Source organism: Vulpes vulpes, chromosome 12, assembly GCF_048418805.1.
Source record: "Vulpes vulpes isolate BD-2025 chromosome 12, VulVul3, whole genome shotgun sequence".
Lineage (NCBI taxonomy): Eukaryota > Metazoa > Chordata > Mammalia > Carnivora > Canidae > Vulpes > Vulpes vulpes.
Window position 1 is genome coordinate 7,027,024 of NC_132791.1, and position 17,394 is coordinate 7,044,417.

At 51.1% G+C, this 17,394-nt stretch overlaps 1 protein-coding gene across 1 annotated transcript in view; it reads left to right on the forward strand.

Annotated features, from left to right (window-relative positions):
• The first annotated feature begins 9,928 nt into the window (after positions 1-9,928).
• LOC112923068 (uncharacterized) overlaps positions 9,929-17,394 on the forward strand; it is a 59,361-nt gene continuing 51,895 nt past the window's right edge. Inside the window, 1 exon segment of the mRNA XM_026002777.2 lies at positions 9,929-10,147. Within this exon segment, the coding sequence (XP_025858562.2) occupies positions 10,016-10,147 (132 nt within the window). The 5' untranslated portion in view covers positions 9,929-10,015.

The following is a 17,394-nucleotide window of genomic DNA, read 5'->3' on the forward strand; positions in this document are numbered from 1 at the left end:
GCAAGGAGGGTGGGCAGGACTGGGAACCTTTCATCTTATGGAGAAGAGCCCCTTGCCCAGGACAGCAGATACCCTCAGAATCTGGGAAGCAAGGTGTCCTGGTATCTGTCATATGCTCCCTAACCAGCATATTCAAAATATATTAAGGTGTTTGTTCTAGGGGCCTCACCACTGCAAAGCAGGAGAAGGTCCAGAAGATGCATGTCCCAGAGCCAGGAGAGTGTCCAACTCTTGCGGAGCCGAGGCCCACCAGAAATCAGAAGTGGTTCTGGGACAAGGGGGATTTTGACACCATGAAGAACAGGTCAGTCTGCGATCAGATCTACAACACAAAACTCTGGTTGTTTGTGCAGCTGATGCAAGGGGAAAAGTGCATCCAGGGTTGTGCTCACAGCCCAGTTGAGAACCGAATACACAAAATCCATGTAATTACCAGGCTTGTTCCTTCCCTAGATGGGGACAGGGCCTGAAATCCACTTTCTGCCCAAGCAAGTGGTCTCGAGGTTGGAAGGCTCAACTGGGAAGGGGAAGATACAGGAAAGAGTCATGAATGCCAGGAACCATGAGGTTCCAGCATCATCACCTGCATTGAGGCAACCATGTCCTGCTCTCCAGGGGCCTCCTGCCTCCCAGAGAAGCATCTGTGTGCCCAGGCCCTGGAATCAGCAGAAACTCGTGGTGGTACGAAGCCCCAGTTTTCCAGAGATTCTACGCAAGGACAAAATAAAAACAAGTTAGGTGTTTCAGCTTCTTCATCCTCCAAAAAGAGAATAAGACAAAAAAGGACCTGATTCAAACCAAAAGGTTTTAGGCTGTGTGCAAAGCCCCAGACTACTAGCAATCAGAGCTGTCCCTGGGGGCATTGGGTTAAGGAAAGCAGAGCCTAGGCCATCCTAGCTTTGCTTGGTGCATTTGGGAATGTTTTTATCGCCAGCTTGAAACCATCCCCCCACCCCATCCACCCAGAAGCAGACTCTCCAGAAACAATGTCTGCACACATGTAACAACCCTATTTCCCTCATGTTAGCTGGACTCTGAAGCAGCATCCCTGTTTATCATTAGCCAGGATTTTAAGCAATATTTCTTTCCTCTAATAGCTGACTGCTCTGTATTGTCTGGGTCAGTTTGGGAGTATTCAGGGTGTCCCAGGACTGGGGCCTAAGGGCCTGGAAGTTTCCCCTCCAGCTCCTCTTGAGGGCCCACCAGGCTGCTCACATGACTGGAGTTAAGTGGGAGGATAGTAGCTTTCCTGACACCCCATTTCTAGGCTTTTCATTGCTCCTGCTCCAAGGTCCAATAACTTAAAATTTTTATTTTGTTCTTAATACATTTCTATAGGAACAAATGGAAATACTGCATACTCTTTAGAAGCTTCTCTACGTGGGAGTATAAGACTCCACTCAAAGACATAAGTAAACCACAGCCTGTGCTGCACTCTCACCACCTTTGACTTCATACAGCTGTGGAGTATGCCTGCCCAGGATACAGAGGGTGGGCACAACCAGACATCCTCCTTCAGCCTTCAAGATGAGTAAGAGAAAATTTACACTTGATTCAGTTTTGTACAAACTGTAAAAAGCAGTGTGTGGCTTTGTATTTTACCTGTGACCAACTCCAGAGTTTGTAAGTATTAAGACATTGTCGTAGTAAAAAAATTGTAGTATCAAAGAATGCGATGGAGATCGTCTCTACTTTTGATGAATTCTATTATTTCCTTCGCCATCAGCTGACCTCACTGTATGCACAATTAAGGTACCTGAGTTTGTCACTCTGTTCCCTAAATCAGCCCAGCTGATTTTGGCTCCTGACTATGGAGAATGTCTTACAACAGTCTCCAGGAAATGTCCTACAAACCGATCTCCTGTAGGGCCGTACCAGGGAAGGAAGGAGAACTGCGTGATCCCCCATATCAACGCTCTCTCAGTCATTCAGTAACTCCATACTCAATAAGTATTTACTGCGCATCTATCATATACCAGGAACTATGACAAGCATCATGGATACAATGGTGAGAAAGAACTTAAACGCAGCTCCTCCCCTCAGGGAGCTAAGGATCCGGGGGAGGAGACCACTCTCATTCAAATAAGCACACACTGGAAACGTGAAACTGCAACTATGTTAAGGGCTTCTAGGAAATACACAGATGCCAGGAGAGCTCTAATCTACTCTGAGCAATTTTGAAACTCCATTCCCCCCCCCCCCCCCCCCCTCCCCCGCCGCCGAAGGACATTTACCTTGAGGGGTGAGGGGTGAGCAAGAATGGGCTTGGACAGCATTTCAGATCCAAGGAATTGCATGTGCAAGGGCCAGGGCCACCGTCCAACCCTCACCTTGGCCCAGAAGAACATGGAAGCTTCTTTAAAAAAAAAAATATATATATATATATATTTAATTATTTATTTATTCATGAGAGAGACAGAGAGAGAGAGAGAGAGTCAGGAGGAGGGAGAAGCAGGTGCCATGCAGGGAGGCCAACGTGGGACTCGATCCTGGGTCTCCAGGATCACAAACTGGGCTGCAGGCAACGCTAAACCACTGAGACACCCGGGCTGCCCGTAGTTGCTTTTTTTCATGTAAAGCATGAAAAAATGTAAAGGGTGTAAAGGTTTGAATCACAAATTCTAAGCGTGACCTGTTTGCAAAGGAGAGGTCAGCACTAGGGCACTTGGGCTAAATGTGGCTGCTGCTGTTTTATAGAACTAATTTCATTAGAACATTAATATGCAGCATCACCCACTCCCCGACCTGTCGGTGGGTCTGGTGCAGCCTTCTAGCCACAAGGGCAGAACTCAGTAGTGGCCATAAAGAATGCACGTCCAACAAAAGTCAAGGTTGGTCCTTTACACCAACACTACTGATTGGGATAGGGGTGTATATGCTGATGCCCGTATGAACACGAAACTGTTAAAACAAATATGAGAAAGAGTAACTAGAAACAACAACAAAAGATGGTGCCTTCTTTGAAGTCCCCGTGGAGCCCAGAACCGAATGGGTCTGCAAACTGCTGCAGGAAGAAGGCTCAGGAACTAACCACCCAAGGGTTTAGGGACCAAGAGCCCACAGACAAGAACCTAGTGTAATCCCATCCCTCCCCCTGCCTGGGTGTGGTCCCACAGTCTCTAGTAGGAGGGGCTTGGTGGGCCTGGGATCATATAAAAGCCCTGCACTCTGCAGCCTGGTCAGTGGCAGATCCGGTCCTCAGGTGTTCAGACGTGTGGCTTGGGCAGGAGACTTGCTGAAATGGAAGCGGCTGCGAGTGGCAGGAGGCCTGGCCAGGAACCCCTGGGGAGGCGAGGTGGCTCCCACAGAAATTCCAAAGGGATTTGCCCCAAGGCAGACGTGTCCTTTGCAGAGAAAGGAGAGGATGCCCGTTCCTGTGAGAGGCAGAGGAAGGCCGGCACCACGGAGCCCAGAGAGGGCTTGCAGAGCACGGGAGGTAGGGGTCCAGCTTCTCTCTTGGGGAGCCGGGTGTGGCATGATGGTTGTGAGGGCTTGCCAGACACAAGACAGTGGGCTGGGCTGGCCGAAGCAGCAGGCCCCAGATAGCCTTAAAAAGAAAAGTCAGTCATTTCCCCGGCAAAGGTGAGCTTCTCGTGGAAGAGCAGGGCATTGCCATCCAGGAGCCGTAAGCTGTGGCACATGCCCAGGCCAGGGGGCTCGCGGAGGAGAGGATCCGTATTTGATGGAGAGGAAGGAGGAAGTCGGCTGGGGCTGCTTTGAAGGAAAGTCCACAGAGGAAAGCAGGGTTCAGGGTGATGAGGGTTTCTCACGGGCTGAGTTGCTGGCCTAAGCCATTTCTCCTGGGGGGTGGGGTGGGGGGTGGGGGGGAGGGCAATGCACATCTTTCCTCTTGGGGATTGCGTTTGAGGGGTCTTCTTAATTGACCTCCAGTGCTGTGGTGTGAGAACAACCCCTCTGGCCTCCCGACCCAGTTTTATTTCATTATAATTTTTTAAATTTAAATTAAAAAAATGTTTTGAGAGAGAGAGAGAGTGCACACACCTGTGGGCGCACACACACGCAGAGGCAGGCAGAGGAAGCAAGGGGGAAGGGGGGGTAGGGAGAGAGAGACTCCTAAGCAGGCTCCGCTCAGCGGAGGGGCCCTTCTGGACCCCGTTTAAAATGAGTTTTCCGGGATCCCTGGGTGGCTCAGCGGTGTGGGGCCTGCCTTCAGCCCAGGGCGGGATCCTGGAATCGAGTCCCACGACCAAGTCGCCGGGAGGGGCTCCCTGCATGGAGCTGCTTCTCTCTCTCTTTCTCATGGGTAAATTTTTTTTTTTTAATTTTTATTTATTTATGATAGTCACACACACACACACACACACATAGAGAGAGAGAGAGAGAGAGAGAGAGAGAGAGAGAGGCAGACTCCATGCACCGGGAGTCTGACATGGGATTCGATCCTGGGTCTCCAGGATCGCGCCCTGGGCCAAAGGCAGGCGCCAAACCGCTGCACCACCCGGGGATCCCTCATGGGTAGACAGAATGAGTTTTCCCCTAGTGATGTTCACAGCCGGGAAGATTTGAGTGTGCCCTGCGGAGGGTGCCGAGGGGAACCCACGGGAAAGGGCGGCGCCGTGCGGGGGTCAGGCCTGGAGGCTCGCTGGGCCGCTGGAGCGAGTGTGCCGGGCGGTGCAGGCGCCCCGACGGGGCGGGAAAGGCTGGGCCCTGGGGCGGGGGGGGGGGGGGGGGGGGGCGGGGACCAGGCTGAGACCTGGAACCGCGCAGGCAGCGCGCGGGAGCCCGGGCTCCGCAGACGGTCACAGCCGCTCGCTGCCCTCCGTGCCCCCCACAGCGGTCACCAGGCCGAGCCAGGGCGCCAGGGGCCCTGCGCACAAGCGACCGAGAAGCGCCGACGGCCGCCCCGACGGTCACTGCAGAGAGAACGGACCGCAAGCGGCGGAGCCGGCGCGGGGAGGACGGTCTCCAGCCCGCGGGCGCAGCGAGGGACGGCCCGGCAGGAGAGGTGGGCGTCGGGGCGGGCTCTGCAGCCGGGAGCTCCCGTGGGGGGCGGCGCGCGGGAGGGGGAGGGCGTGCGAGGCGGGCGGGGCAGCGGTGGGCGCGCTGGGCGGTGCTGCTGGGCGGTGCTGGGCTGCGGGCCCCGGCGCGGAGGACCCCCCCCCCCCCCCCCGGCCTCGGGCGCGCACCGACACCGCGTCCTCTCTCCCTGCACAGGCGCTGCCCAGCGTCCGCGGCGCCTCGCGCGCAGGACCACCCGGCCCGGGTCGCCAGCCAGGCCCGCCGGCCGCGGACGCCGCCGAGACCCCCGCGAGCCCCGCCCCGCGTCCCCGAAGCGCCGCCGCCCGTCGGGCCCCGAGGCGCGCGAGCCCCTGGCGGCCGTGGGCCTCCGGCTGTGGCGGCGGCTGGGCGCGCTGGAGGTGGCCCTGGCCGAGCTGCGCGCCCCGGGGGGCGCCTTCCTGGCCGCGCCGTCCGGCCGCCCGCAGCCCGCCGCCTCGCAGCGCGCCTGGCTCTCCTGGCAGCTGGCGCACGCGGGCGCCCCCCTGCACTGGGCGGCCGCGCAGCTCCACCGCCTGCTGGCCGCGCCGCCCGGGCCCTAGGGCGCCCTGCACCCCCCGCCTCCCCCCGCCCGCCCAGGGCACCGGCCGGTCCCCGGAGCCCGCCCGCCGACAGCATCCTGCCGACCAAAGCCCTCCTGGCCCCCCGCGGCGACGGGCTCTGAGCCTCGGCGTCCCCCGGAGTTGCCCAGCTGTATCTGAGCAGCGCAATGCACCTGGGGGGGGGGGGGGGGCGGGCGTGCCCAGGGGGGCCGCTGGAAGCTGACCTCCGTCGGGCCTTCCGTCGCGACACCCGAGCAACTGGCGCCGTGAGCGGTTTCGCAGGGTGTGTGATGCCCCAGTGAGAAGCCCGCGCCTCCTTCCCCGTGGGTCCCTGGATTTCCAGATGTTGCAATAAATGTACAACTACTTCGAACCTCTGCTCTGCGACTGGGTATTCTGTGAGTCTCTTGAATCGTTACTTCACCTTTGCTTCTCCTGTCTCAGGGCTTCCTCGTACGAACAGTAGCAAGATTTTTCATCCGAGGATGCACAGAGGTGTCCGTGCACACAGCACTACAAGGCTCACAGGTGCCCGACGACCCCAAACCCACGCAAGCCACACTGCGGTCAGGACACGGGATACTCCTGCCTTGCCTCTCTGCAATCCCGACACCACCCAACATCACCTCTTCCCTTAAGGGATTCCTTTGGACACACAGAGCTTTCCAGGTCACATCCCTGATTTACATGCATATTTGAGTTTCCCACGTGCGTGGCACACCACTCGCTCCTGGACTCTTCCTTCGTCTCTTATCTGAATAAAAGGGAGAGATGATGCGCCTGGGCGATGTGGGATGGGCTGCCGTGGCAAGAGTCCTGGCGATGAGAACTTTGAGAGTTGAGGTCCTTGGCGCAGAAAATGTGGAGGTACTTTCTGCAGGGGAACCCTATCTGTTGAAGAGAAAGGAGAAGGGTGAGGACCCTAGTATGGATGGAGGAACAGAGGTCCATGAAGACCCTGGGTGGAGGTGTGTGGGGGGGAGCTCAGAGGAGATCAAGAAGCTTCCATGTTCTTCTGGGTGAAGGTGAGGGTTGGAAGGTGGCCTTGGCCCTTGCACATGCAATTCCTTGGATCTGAAATGCTGTCCAAGCCCATTCTTGCTCACCCCTCACCCCTCAAGGTAAATGTCCTTCCTGGGGGGGGGGGGGTTCAAAATTGCTCAGAGTAGATTAGAGCTCTCCTGGCATCTGTGTATTTCCTAGAAGCCCTTATCATAGTTGCAGTTTCACGTTTCCAGTGTGTGCTTATTTGAATGAGAGTGGTCTCCTCCCCCGGATCCTTAGCTCCCTGAGGGGAGGAGCTGCGTTTAAGTTCTTTCTCACCATTGCATCCATGATGCTTGTCATAGTTCCTGGTATATGATAGATGCGCAGTAAATACTTAGTGAGTATGGAGTTATTGAATGACAGAGAGCGTTGATATGGGGGATCACGCAGTTCTCCTTCCTTCCTTGGTACGGCCCTACAGGAGATCGGTTTGTAGGACATTTCCTGGAGACTGTTGTAAGACATTCTCCATAGTCAGGAGCCAAAATTAGCTGGGCTGATTTAGGGAACAGAGAAACTCAGGTACCTTAATTGTGCATACAGTGAGGTCAGCTGATGGCGAAGGAAATAATAGAATTCATCAAAAGTAGAGACGATTTCCAGCCGTTTCTTTGGTACCACAATTTTTAAAAACTCATTTGAAAATGTCTTACTTAATGTTTACCAAAACTCATAGGTCAATATACAACCCACCAGTGATCCTTACAGTCTTTACAGAATTAATTCAACTATAGGATTTTCTCTTTTTCTGTTTATCTTGAAGTAGGAAACTGACTGACTCTGCAATGTGGGGAAATGATGGAGCTTTGTTTGTAAATTGAAAAGTTTCTAGTAACCATCCCATTCTTACCAATTTTTTTTTAAATTAAGTTTGTTTCTTTAAGCAATGTTTATACACAACGTGGGGCCTGAACTCAACCCTGTCATCAAGAGCTACATTCTCTATGGACTGAGCCAACTAGGAATCCTTCACCCAGGAAGTCTACTCCCTCATTTTCTCTTTACATTTCTCTCTTCCTTGCTTTTCCCTTTCCTCTTCAGAGCAGGAATATCCTCAGGCAGCTTCTCCTCTGCTTTTCCACCTAGTTCTCTCTCTCAACACTGTGCTTCTCAAAGGGTATCGGAGGATGACTGGTCAATACTAGAATTAAGGTGGCTTGGAGAACTATTACCGCTTAGAACAGTATTTTTGTTTACAGATATGGTGGAATTTGTGAAAGAGGACTATTTTCTTTTAATGTTTTATTTATTAATTTATTCATGATGAGAAAGAGAGCAAGGCGGCGACATAGGCAGAGGGAGAAGCAGACTTCCTGGGGGGACCCAATTTGGGACTTGATTTCAGGACCCTGGGATCACCTCCTGAGCCAAAGGCAGAGGCTCAGCCACTGAGCCACCCAGGTGCCCCGAGGAGAACTATTTAAATAAAAACCTGGAGACACTGTCCTGCCCCTCTTCTTTCTGAGCTAGCTGTCAGCAGGTAGAGAGCAATAAAAAAAAAAAAATCTAAATATTGGACCTCTAGGATTGTAGTATCAGGGTCAATTAATTGAGGATTCTATTTGAGGAGCATGTAAAGCAACCTTTCACATCCAGAAGTTGAGGTTGGGAGAATGCTCAGTCTGGAACACAGGGAAGAGGGTTGTGTCCCCAGAAATCAAAGAGAAATCTCAATTAGCCTTCATTTTTCACTGAGTCTTTAGTTTTCTGTTGCTCCATAAGAAATTATCACTAACTTTACTGAATTGAAACACCACAAATGTATTATCTCAGGATTTCAGTAGGTCAGAAATCTGACTGTGGCATGACTCAAGGTCACACAAAGGTGAAATCAAGGTGTTAGCTGGATTGTGTACCATCTAGAGGTTCCACTAGGGAAGGATATGCTTCCAAGCTCCCTCAGATTGTTAGCAGAAATCATTCCTTGCTGCTGAGGGCAGAGGTCCTTGTTGTCTTGCTAGTTGTAGAGCAAAAAAACTACTCTCAGCTCCCAGAGGCTGATTTCAAGTCCTGCCATGTGGCTCCTCCACCGGCCTGTTTATATTTGTAATTTTGACTTCAGGAAGGGGCCAGTCCCTTGTAAGGGCTCACCTGATTGGGTCAGGTCCACCCAGGATAATCTCCACGTTTATGAACTCAAAATCAACCTGTTTGGGATCTTATCCTGGGAGTGATATCATTGGTTCCTGGAAGAGAGAGGATCTTATCAGAGTATTAGAATCCTACTTATCACAGTGTTTACAACATACTCTGAAGGCTGTAAAATCGATGCCACAGGATTAGGGAAAACACGTTGGGATAGTTTGAGAATAAATGAGAAGCATCGCACGGTGATTTGTGGAACAACAACAAAAATTGTTAGGAAAACAAACAAAAATCAATAATAGGATGGGGGAGGGTGGCTCAGCGGTTGAGCGTTCGCCTTCTGCTCAGGGCTGATCCCGGGATCTGGGTTCGAGTTCCGCCTCGGGCTCCCTGCACGGAGCCTGCTTCTCCCTCTGCTTATGTCTCTGCCCCCCCCTCTCTCTCTGTCTCTCATGAATAAATAAACAAATCTTAAAAAAAAAAAATTATCGGATGGGGAGACTAGGCCGAAAACTGCCCCGAATTCAAGTGTCCTAGGGAGTCTTGAGCTCCGCGAAGACGACACACTGAGATTAGATTAAGAGGCCGAGGCGAGCAGATGCAGCCACTGCCGGCTGAGGGATAACTAGTCCTTTATGCATGTAAGTGGAAGGTGAGAAACGGGGTGTGTTTGTCTCTGCAAAAAGGAACAAGGTGTTTGGGGTAACTTCGCAAGCCTCCTGGCCCCCCGTAAAGCCCAGCAGCGCGAGCAACGGCCGGTGTAGGTGGGTCTGCAGTCGGCCCAGGACCCAGCACAGCAACCGAGCGTGCTCTGCATAGTAAAGGCGCAACATGGAATTAAGTGAACGGCGTCCATACACCTCATAGCTCAGTGAGCAGTCCTTCCCGCTCCGATTGCTTACTTGGCTGCACTCGATCTCCATGCATTGGACTTGCGTTCTCGCCGAAGAGTCGTGTGTTCACTGAACCTGCCGCGGCCTTTTTTTCTCATTGTTCTTACCCCGTCTATGCAAAGACGCATTTGAGCGATCAGCGCTCTTTCCCCAGGACACCGTGCTGAGCGCAGCCTCGGCTTCGCCTCCCGCCTCGCTCCATCCCTCCCGCTTCCCGGGCCGGCGGGCAGGGGCCGCAGTGACCCACGGGAACCGCCTCCCGCCTCCCGCGTCCCCGCGGCCGAACCTCCGGACGTCGCCGCTCAGGACCCTCGGCGAGCCCGGGAGCCGCTGTACGGCGGAGCCTCGGCAAGATGGCCGCGCCCAGCCGGCTGCCCAGGGGCGCCGCCATGGCAGCCGCGGGCCCCGCTGAGGCCGCGCTCCAGCGCCGCCATGTCGGCCTCGGCCTGCGAGCGGGTGCGCACAAAGCCGGAGGGCGTGGGCCCGAGGGGGAGCGCGGGGACGGCCGAGGGGGCCCGGCGTCCCGCCGAGATGGCTGCGCCCCCGCCGGGGGGCAGCGCCGCGGTGAGCGCGGGGCGGGGGGAGGTGGCCTAACGGGGGTCGGTGATGGGAGGGTGACGGTGGCGTCCGTGACCCGCGATCTGGGAATGGGCGGCGACGCGGGAGGACCTCCTGGCGGGGGGCTGCGGGGTCCCCGGGTGCTGCAGCTTATGGAAATCCGTGCTGGGGGAGGGGTGCGGTGACAGTGATGTGGGGAGGCCAGAGGATCAGAATATGGGCTCTGTGGCGAGTCACAGACTGGGGGGGTATGTGGCAATTTGTGATGTATGTGGGAGCCCAGTGATTACTGTGCCTGTGGTAGGTAGAGACTGGAGTGAGTGAGTGTGTGTGTGCGTGGTAGAGACTGGAGTGAGTGTGTGTGTGTGTGTGTGTTAGAGACTGCAGTGAGCGTGTGTGTGTGTGTGTGTGTGTGTGTGGTAGAGACTGGAGTGAGTGTGTGTGTGTGTGGTAGAGACTGGAGTGAGTGAGTGAGTGTGTGTGTGTGTGTGTGTGTGCGTGTGTGGTAGAGACTGGAGTGTGTGTGTGTGTGCGTGTGTGGTAGAGACTGGAGTGTGTGTGTGTGTGCGTGTGTGGTAGAGACTGGAGTGAGTGAGTGAGTGTGTGTGTGTGCGCGTGTGTGGTAGAGACTGGAGTGAGTGAGCGTGTGTGTGTGCGCGTGTGTGGTAGAGACTGGAGTGAGTGTGTGTGTGTGTGTGTGTGTGGTAGAGACTGGAGTGAGTGAGCGTGTGTGTGTGTGTGTGCGCGTGTGTGGTAGAGACTGGAGTGAGTGAGCGTGTGTGTGTGTGTGTGTGTGGTAGAGACTGGAGTGAGCGTGTGTGTGTGTGTGTGTGGTAGAGACGAGTGAGCGTGTGTGTGTGTGCGCGTGTGTGGTAGAGACTGGAGTGAGTGAGTGTGTGTGTGTGTGTGGTAGAGACTGGAGTGAGTGTGTGCGTGTGTGGTAGAGACTGGAGTGAGTGAGCGTGTGTGTGTGGTAGAGACTGGAGTGAGTGTGTGTGTGTGTGTGTGGTAGAGACTGGAGTGAGTGTGTGTGTGTGTGTGTGTGTGGTAGAGACTGGAGTGAGTGTGTGTGTGTGTGTGTGTGTGGTAGAGACTGGAGTGAGTGTGTGTGCGTGTGTGGTAGAGACTGGAGTGAGCATGTGTGCGTGTGTGGTGGAGACTGGAGTGAGTGTGTGTGTGTGTGTGTGTGTGTGTGTGTGTGGTAGAGACTGGAGTGAGTGTGTGTGTGTGTGTGGTAGAGACTGGAGTGAGTGTGTGTGTGTGTGTGTGTGTGTGTGGTAGAGACTGGAGTGAGTGTGTGTGTGTGTATGTGGTAGAGACTGGAGTGAGTGTGTGTGCGTGTGTGGTAGAGACTGGAGTGAGCATGTGTGTGTGTGTGGTGGAGACTGGAGTGTGTGTGTGTGTGTGCGTGTGTGGTGGAGACTGGAGTGAGCATGTGTGTGTGGTAGAGACTGGAGTGTGTGCGTGTGTGTGTGGTAGAGACTGGAGTGAGTGTGTGTGTGTGTGTGGTAGAGACTGGAGTGAGTGTGTGTGTGTGTGTGTGTGTGTGTGGTAGAGACTGGAGTGAGTGTGTGTGTGTGTGTGTGGTAGAGACTGGAGTGAGTGTGTGTGTGTGTGTGGTAGAGACTGGAGTGAGTGTGTGTGCGTGTGTGGTAGAGACTGGAGTGAGCATGTGTGCGTGTGTGGTGGAGACTGGAGTGAGTGTGTGTGTGTGTGTGTGTGTGGTAGAGAGTGGAGTGAGTGTGTGTGTGTGTGTGGTAGAGACTGGAGTGAGTGTGTGTGTGTGTGTGTGGTAGAGACTGGAGTGAGTGTGTGTGTGTGTGTGTGTGGTAGAGACTGGAGTGAGTGTGTGTGTGTGTGTGTGTGGTAGAGACTGGAGTGAGTGTGTGTGTGTGTGTGTGGTAGAGACTGGAGTGAGTGTGTGTGTGTGTGTGTGTGGTAGAGACTGGAGTGAGTGTGTGTGTGTGTGTGGTAGAGACTGGAGTGAGTGTGTGTGCGTGTGTGGTAGAGACTGGAGTGAGTGTGTGTGTGTGTGTGTGTGTGTGTGGTAGAGAGTGGAGTGAGTGTGTGTGTGTGTGTGGTAGAGACTGGAGTGAGTGTGTGTGTGTGTGTGGTAGAGACTGGAGTGAGTGTGTGTGTGTGTGTGGTAGAGACTGGAGTGAGTGTGTGTGTGTGTGTGTGTGTGGTAGAGACTGGAGTGAGTGTGTGTGTGTGTATGTGGTAGAGACTGGAGTGAGTGTGTGTGCGTGTGTGGTAGAGACTGGAGTGAGCATGTGTGCGTGTGTGGTGGAGACTGGAGTGTGTGTGTGTGTGTGCGTGTGTGGTGGAGACTGGAGTGCGTGTGGTAGAGACTGGAGTGAGCATGTGTGTGTGGTAGAGACTGGAGTGTGTGTGTGTGCGTGTGGTAGAGACTGGAGTGAGCGTGTGTGTGTGTGTGTGGTGGAGACTGGAGTGTGTGTGTGTGTGTGTGGGGTTGAGACTGGAGTGAGTGAGTGTGCGCGGGCGCTCGTGCTGCAGGGAGGTCCAGTAGACTTGACCGCAATAGTTAGACGGCGGCGATGGTTTGGGATGGGGAAGTGCAGGGAAATGAAAACTCAGGTGCAGGAAACATCTGGAGTCGAGCCCGTAAGACTCCACAGATGAGGATGGGTCGATGTGAAACCTGAGGGACGAGGAGAATCCAGATTGACATGTAGACTTCCTAGCTTGGGGGGCGGGGTAAAGGGCGCTTCCCTCTTCTGAGAAGGGGTTGTGTTGGAGACAACCAGATTTGGTGGACACGAGCGGGAGCCCGAGTGGGTGACAGTGGTTCTGCTTTGGCCACGTCAGGACGCCCATTAGATGTCCAGGTGAGGAATGGGTAGTTAAATGTAGGAATCTATTTTTCAAATATTTTATTTATTTATTTGAGGAGGGGAGAACCAGTAAGGGAGAGAAAGCACATGCAGGGCGGGGTGGGGGAGGCGGAGGCAGAGGGGGAAACAGACTGCCTGCTGAGCAGGGAGCCCCATGTGGGGCATGATCCCGGGACCCAGGGATGTGACCTGAGGCTAACACTTAACCAGCTCAACCACCCGCTCCTAAATGTATGAATCTAGAACTCAGGAGAGGTTTGGGCTGGAGAATCCAAATGTGAAAGGCATCAGCATAAAGATGGTATTTAAAGCCACAGGATTGGATAAGATCATTTAGGGAGAGAAGGCAGAGAAGAAAAGAAGACCAAGGACAGAGCTCTGGGTCACTCTGACATGTAGAGGTTTGGTAGAGAACAGGAAAAAAAAAAAAAAAAAAAGGAGAAGGAGAAAGAAGGAGGAGAAGGAGAAAAAGAATGAAGAGTAGTAGCCACTGAGATATGATGAAAATCGTAAATGTGGGGTCAAAGAAGCATAAAGAAGAAAAATTTTCAAGACAATGCAACTTGTGTTGTCACAGTTGTGTCCTATGCTCTTATTAATCCCAGACACATGACTGCAGAGAATTTGACTTTGGCAAGATTGTAGCTCAATGGTTATTTTGATTGATTAGAGCTTTTTTAGTGGAGTGATAGGGATAAAATCCTGCTGGAATGAGTTGAAAGGTAATGAAGTAGAGACAGCAAGTTTAGACAACACCAGGAGTTTTGCTGGTAAAAGAGCAAATGAATTGACATTGGTTGGGACATGGAATTAAGAAATGGTTTTCATGGGGATCCCTGGGTGGCTCAGCAGTTTAGTGCCCGCCTTTGGCCCAGGGCGTGATCCTGGAGTCCCGCCTTGGGCTTCCTGCATGGAGCCTGTTTCTCCCTCTGCCTGTGTCTGTGCCTCTTTCTCTCTCTGTGTCTATCATGAATAAATAAATAAAATCTTTAAAAAAATTTTTAAAAAAGATCGTTTTCATTAGATGAATGATATTAAGGCAACTTTGTATGTCAATAGGACTGATTGAATAGAAAGGGAAAAAATAGGTGGTACAAAAGAGAAAGAGGTTAATTGCAGGGGGTGAATTCCTTGGGAAGGCAGTTGAGGATGGGAGAAACTGGCCTTAGGTGAGAGAAGGGACGCTTTTCCCATTTTTTTTTTTTTAAGATTTGTTTGTTTGTTTGTTTATTTATTTATTTATGAGAGAGAGAGAGAGAGAGAGAGAGGCAGAGAAACGGGAGGAGGGAGAAGCAGGCTTCATGTCGGGAGCCTGACATGGGACTCGATTCTGGGACTCCAGGATCGCGCCCTGGGCCAAAGGCAGGCGCTAAACCGCTGAGCCACCCAGGGATCCTCCACTTTTCCCATTCTAACAGAAAGGAGACAGATGATAGGGATTCGGAAACATTGGTAGCATTGGTGGTAACAAGGCAAGGGAGTTCTTAACTACTTGCACTTATTTTTCCTTTGAAAGCTTAAGGTGAATTCATCAGCTTCGAGCTGGAAAGGAGGAAATGCTGGAGATTTCAGAGAGAAGGAAGGCAATGTTTGGAATAACCGTCTTGGGAAGAGGGATAAGAAACTCTCAGTAGATGCCCATTTGATATGTGTTATAAACCTGAAGTGAGTCGAGGCAACACAGATGTTTGATTTTTCTCTCTTGGGATGTTCAGCTGTAAGGTTCAGGCAGAGATAAAGGAGGAGAGTTGGGTTTGATTAAGTTTCAGGCTGTGCTAAGTATGGTGGAGAAGAAGAGGGGTAAGGAAGTTAAGGCGTTTTCCATGTAGTGTGTGTGGTGTTAGAAGGAAGAATCCAAACAAGATAGAAGAAAAGTAAGGCTGTGCGGTGATGGAAGATTGTGGAAAAGTAGTTAGGCTCAATGGATATGGGGGCTGAATGCATTTGAAGTACTTAGAGTACTTAGAGTAAGTAAGCTGGCAGCGTAGGAAACGATGGTCGGAGGATTGGACGTTTTAAGTAGAGAGGTGCTGTAGTGGTGGGTGGCAAGGTCTAAGGCATGGATGGGTGATGAGTATGTGGCTGAGTTTGAGTGCTTTTGAAAAGATTGTTAGAATCAGGAAAGAGGAAGGCCAGGGTGTGGACTTGCTCTTCTACATCGATGCAGAGGTGGTGCAGGGGCTGTAGTGAAGACGAATATGGTGTCCACGTTTTCAATGAATGAGGCAGAATTACTGTGCACAAAAGTTGACCTAAGTGGCCCCAAACAGCTGTCCTTAGAAAAGCTTGCTTGCAAGGTTGACCTTTGGCTGATGTCTGAGAACTTAGACTTGAGGAGGCTTCCCACAATTCCCAGAAATGATGAAAGTGGCTCACTGTGCCTAAACTATGTAAACAGTGTGGTTTATGCCAAACTCCTGAATCCTTCCGGGAATCGAGGACTTTTGTGTGTGCCCGGCAGGGAGTGCCTTTGAGTGCCATTGAGTCTCTAACACGCTTCCTTGGGAAACAACATTTTACACATGTTCTCACAGCTTATTTTTGGAGGAATCAAGTATGTCCTGTGTGACTTCTTTGGAAGAGGACTCTTGGATACTTGTGCCTGGTTTAGACATTACCCTGTACACTTTTCCCCTAGCTGATTTTGCTATGTGTTCCTTAGCTGGACTTAAATCATAGCTACAGATACAACTATGTGCTGAGTCCTGTGAGTTCTTCTAGTGAATCATTGAACCAGAGGGATAATGGTTTTAAGTCTGGTGATACTCTAAACATGATAAGGATTTTGAAGGATGTATGAAAAATGGTTAAAAGTTATCATTTACCTCATCTTCAGGGCGTGAGGTAGATGAGTCATGGTTAGGCTGAAACAAACACCCTCTGCCAGAGAGCATTGTAAGGGAGCAGGATTCTAAAGAGACAGGTAGATTTCAGGTAAAGCAAGCAGGTGAAGGGACTGGCTAAAGAGGTTGAAGGGATAGTGCAGTTTGCTGGCAGTGGTTAGGATTTCTGTGGAGGCCACCATTGGCGGAGTTCTGTTGGTGGCAGTGATTGGGGATTGATAGGATAGGGATTTGGGGTCAGGGATAGAGATCAATGTATTCCATGGGTATCAGTAGTTGAGGGAAACCTGTGGGAATATGTGATAGAATGTCTGGGGGCGATTTGGTAGATCTGGTGCTGTTAGTGATTGGAAACTTTGTTGGGATCAGTCATTTTGGAATTACAGCACTGATTTGGAGGCCAGTGGCAATCAATGATGGGGCTTATTAAAAATCAGTGACTGTTGAAATAAGTCAATCGGAAAAGGACAAACATTATATGATCTCATTCATTTGGAGAATATAAAAATTAGTGAAAGGGAATAAAGGGAAAGGAGAGAAAATGAGTGAAAATATCAGTGAGGGTGACAAAACATGAGAGACACCTAACTCTGGGAAATGAACAAGGGGTAGTGGAAGGGGAAGTGGGTGGGGGGTTGGGGTGACTGGGTGATGGGTACTGAGGGGGGCACTCGGCAGGATGAGCACTGGGTGTTATGCTATATGTTGGCAAATTGAACTCCAATAAAAAAATTTAAAAAAATTAAAAAAATAAAAATCAGTGACTGGAGGTCTATGAGGTAACAGATTGGTGACATATGCAGTTAATTGGTGGTCTTTGGAGGTAAGGGGTCATTTTTCAATGTGAAACAAATATGTTTGAACAAACATTCTCCAGTAGCTGTGTCATCCAACTCTCACCTGCCTAATAAGAGGAGAATCTTTAACATGCTTTAATTTCTCCCCTGTCCCACACCAGTACCAGTTATATTCCTGCTTATTTTTCTTACATCACACCTCTTGATTTTAAGGATACTTTTATAACAATGGTAGGAGAACATTATCAAGTTACTTGGATATAACTAGACATTAGACTGGTTTTATTATTCATAATTATTTCTTGTATATTACATCTTTCCCAATCTTGAAATCTTTATTCTAATACACATTTCCTTCTTTTAAAAATCACTCATTTTCTTCTCCTCCTCCTTCTCTGTCCCTTTCCTTCTCTCTTTTCTAAAGTACGTAGGTAATATACTTTCTGCATCCTTACATGTCTAAAATACATTATTTTTGTTTCCAAACATGAATGATCTTTTGGCTGGTTATAAAAATCAAGGGTCTCAGTTCTTCTACCTCAGAACTCTATCCCATCATCTTTTGTTATAGAAGAAAAGATAAAGACTAATGATTCTGTTTGGTTTTGGTAATTTTCTTTCTCTCTGATGATGGTATAATTTTTTTATCCTCTTGAATAAACAAATTTGCAAGTGGAACTGTCTTAGTTATTTTGGGCTGAAAACAACAAACTACCATAGACTGAGTAGCTTATAAACAACAGAAATTGATTTCTGAT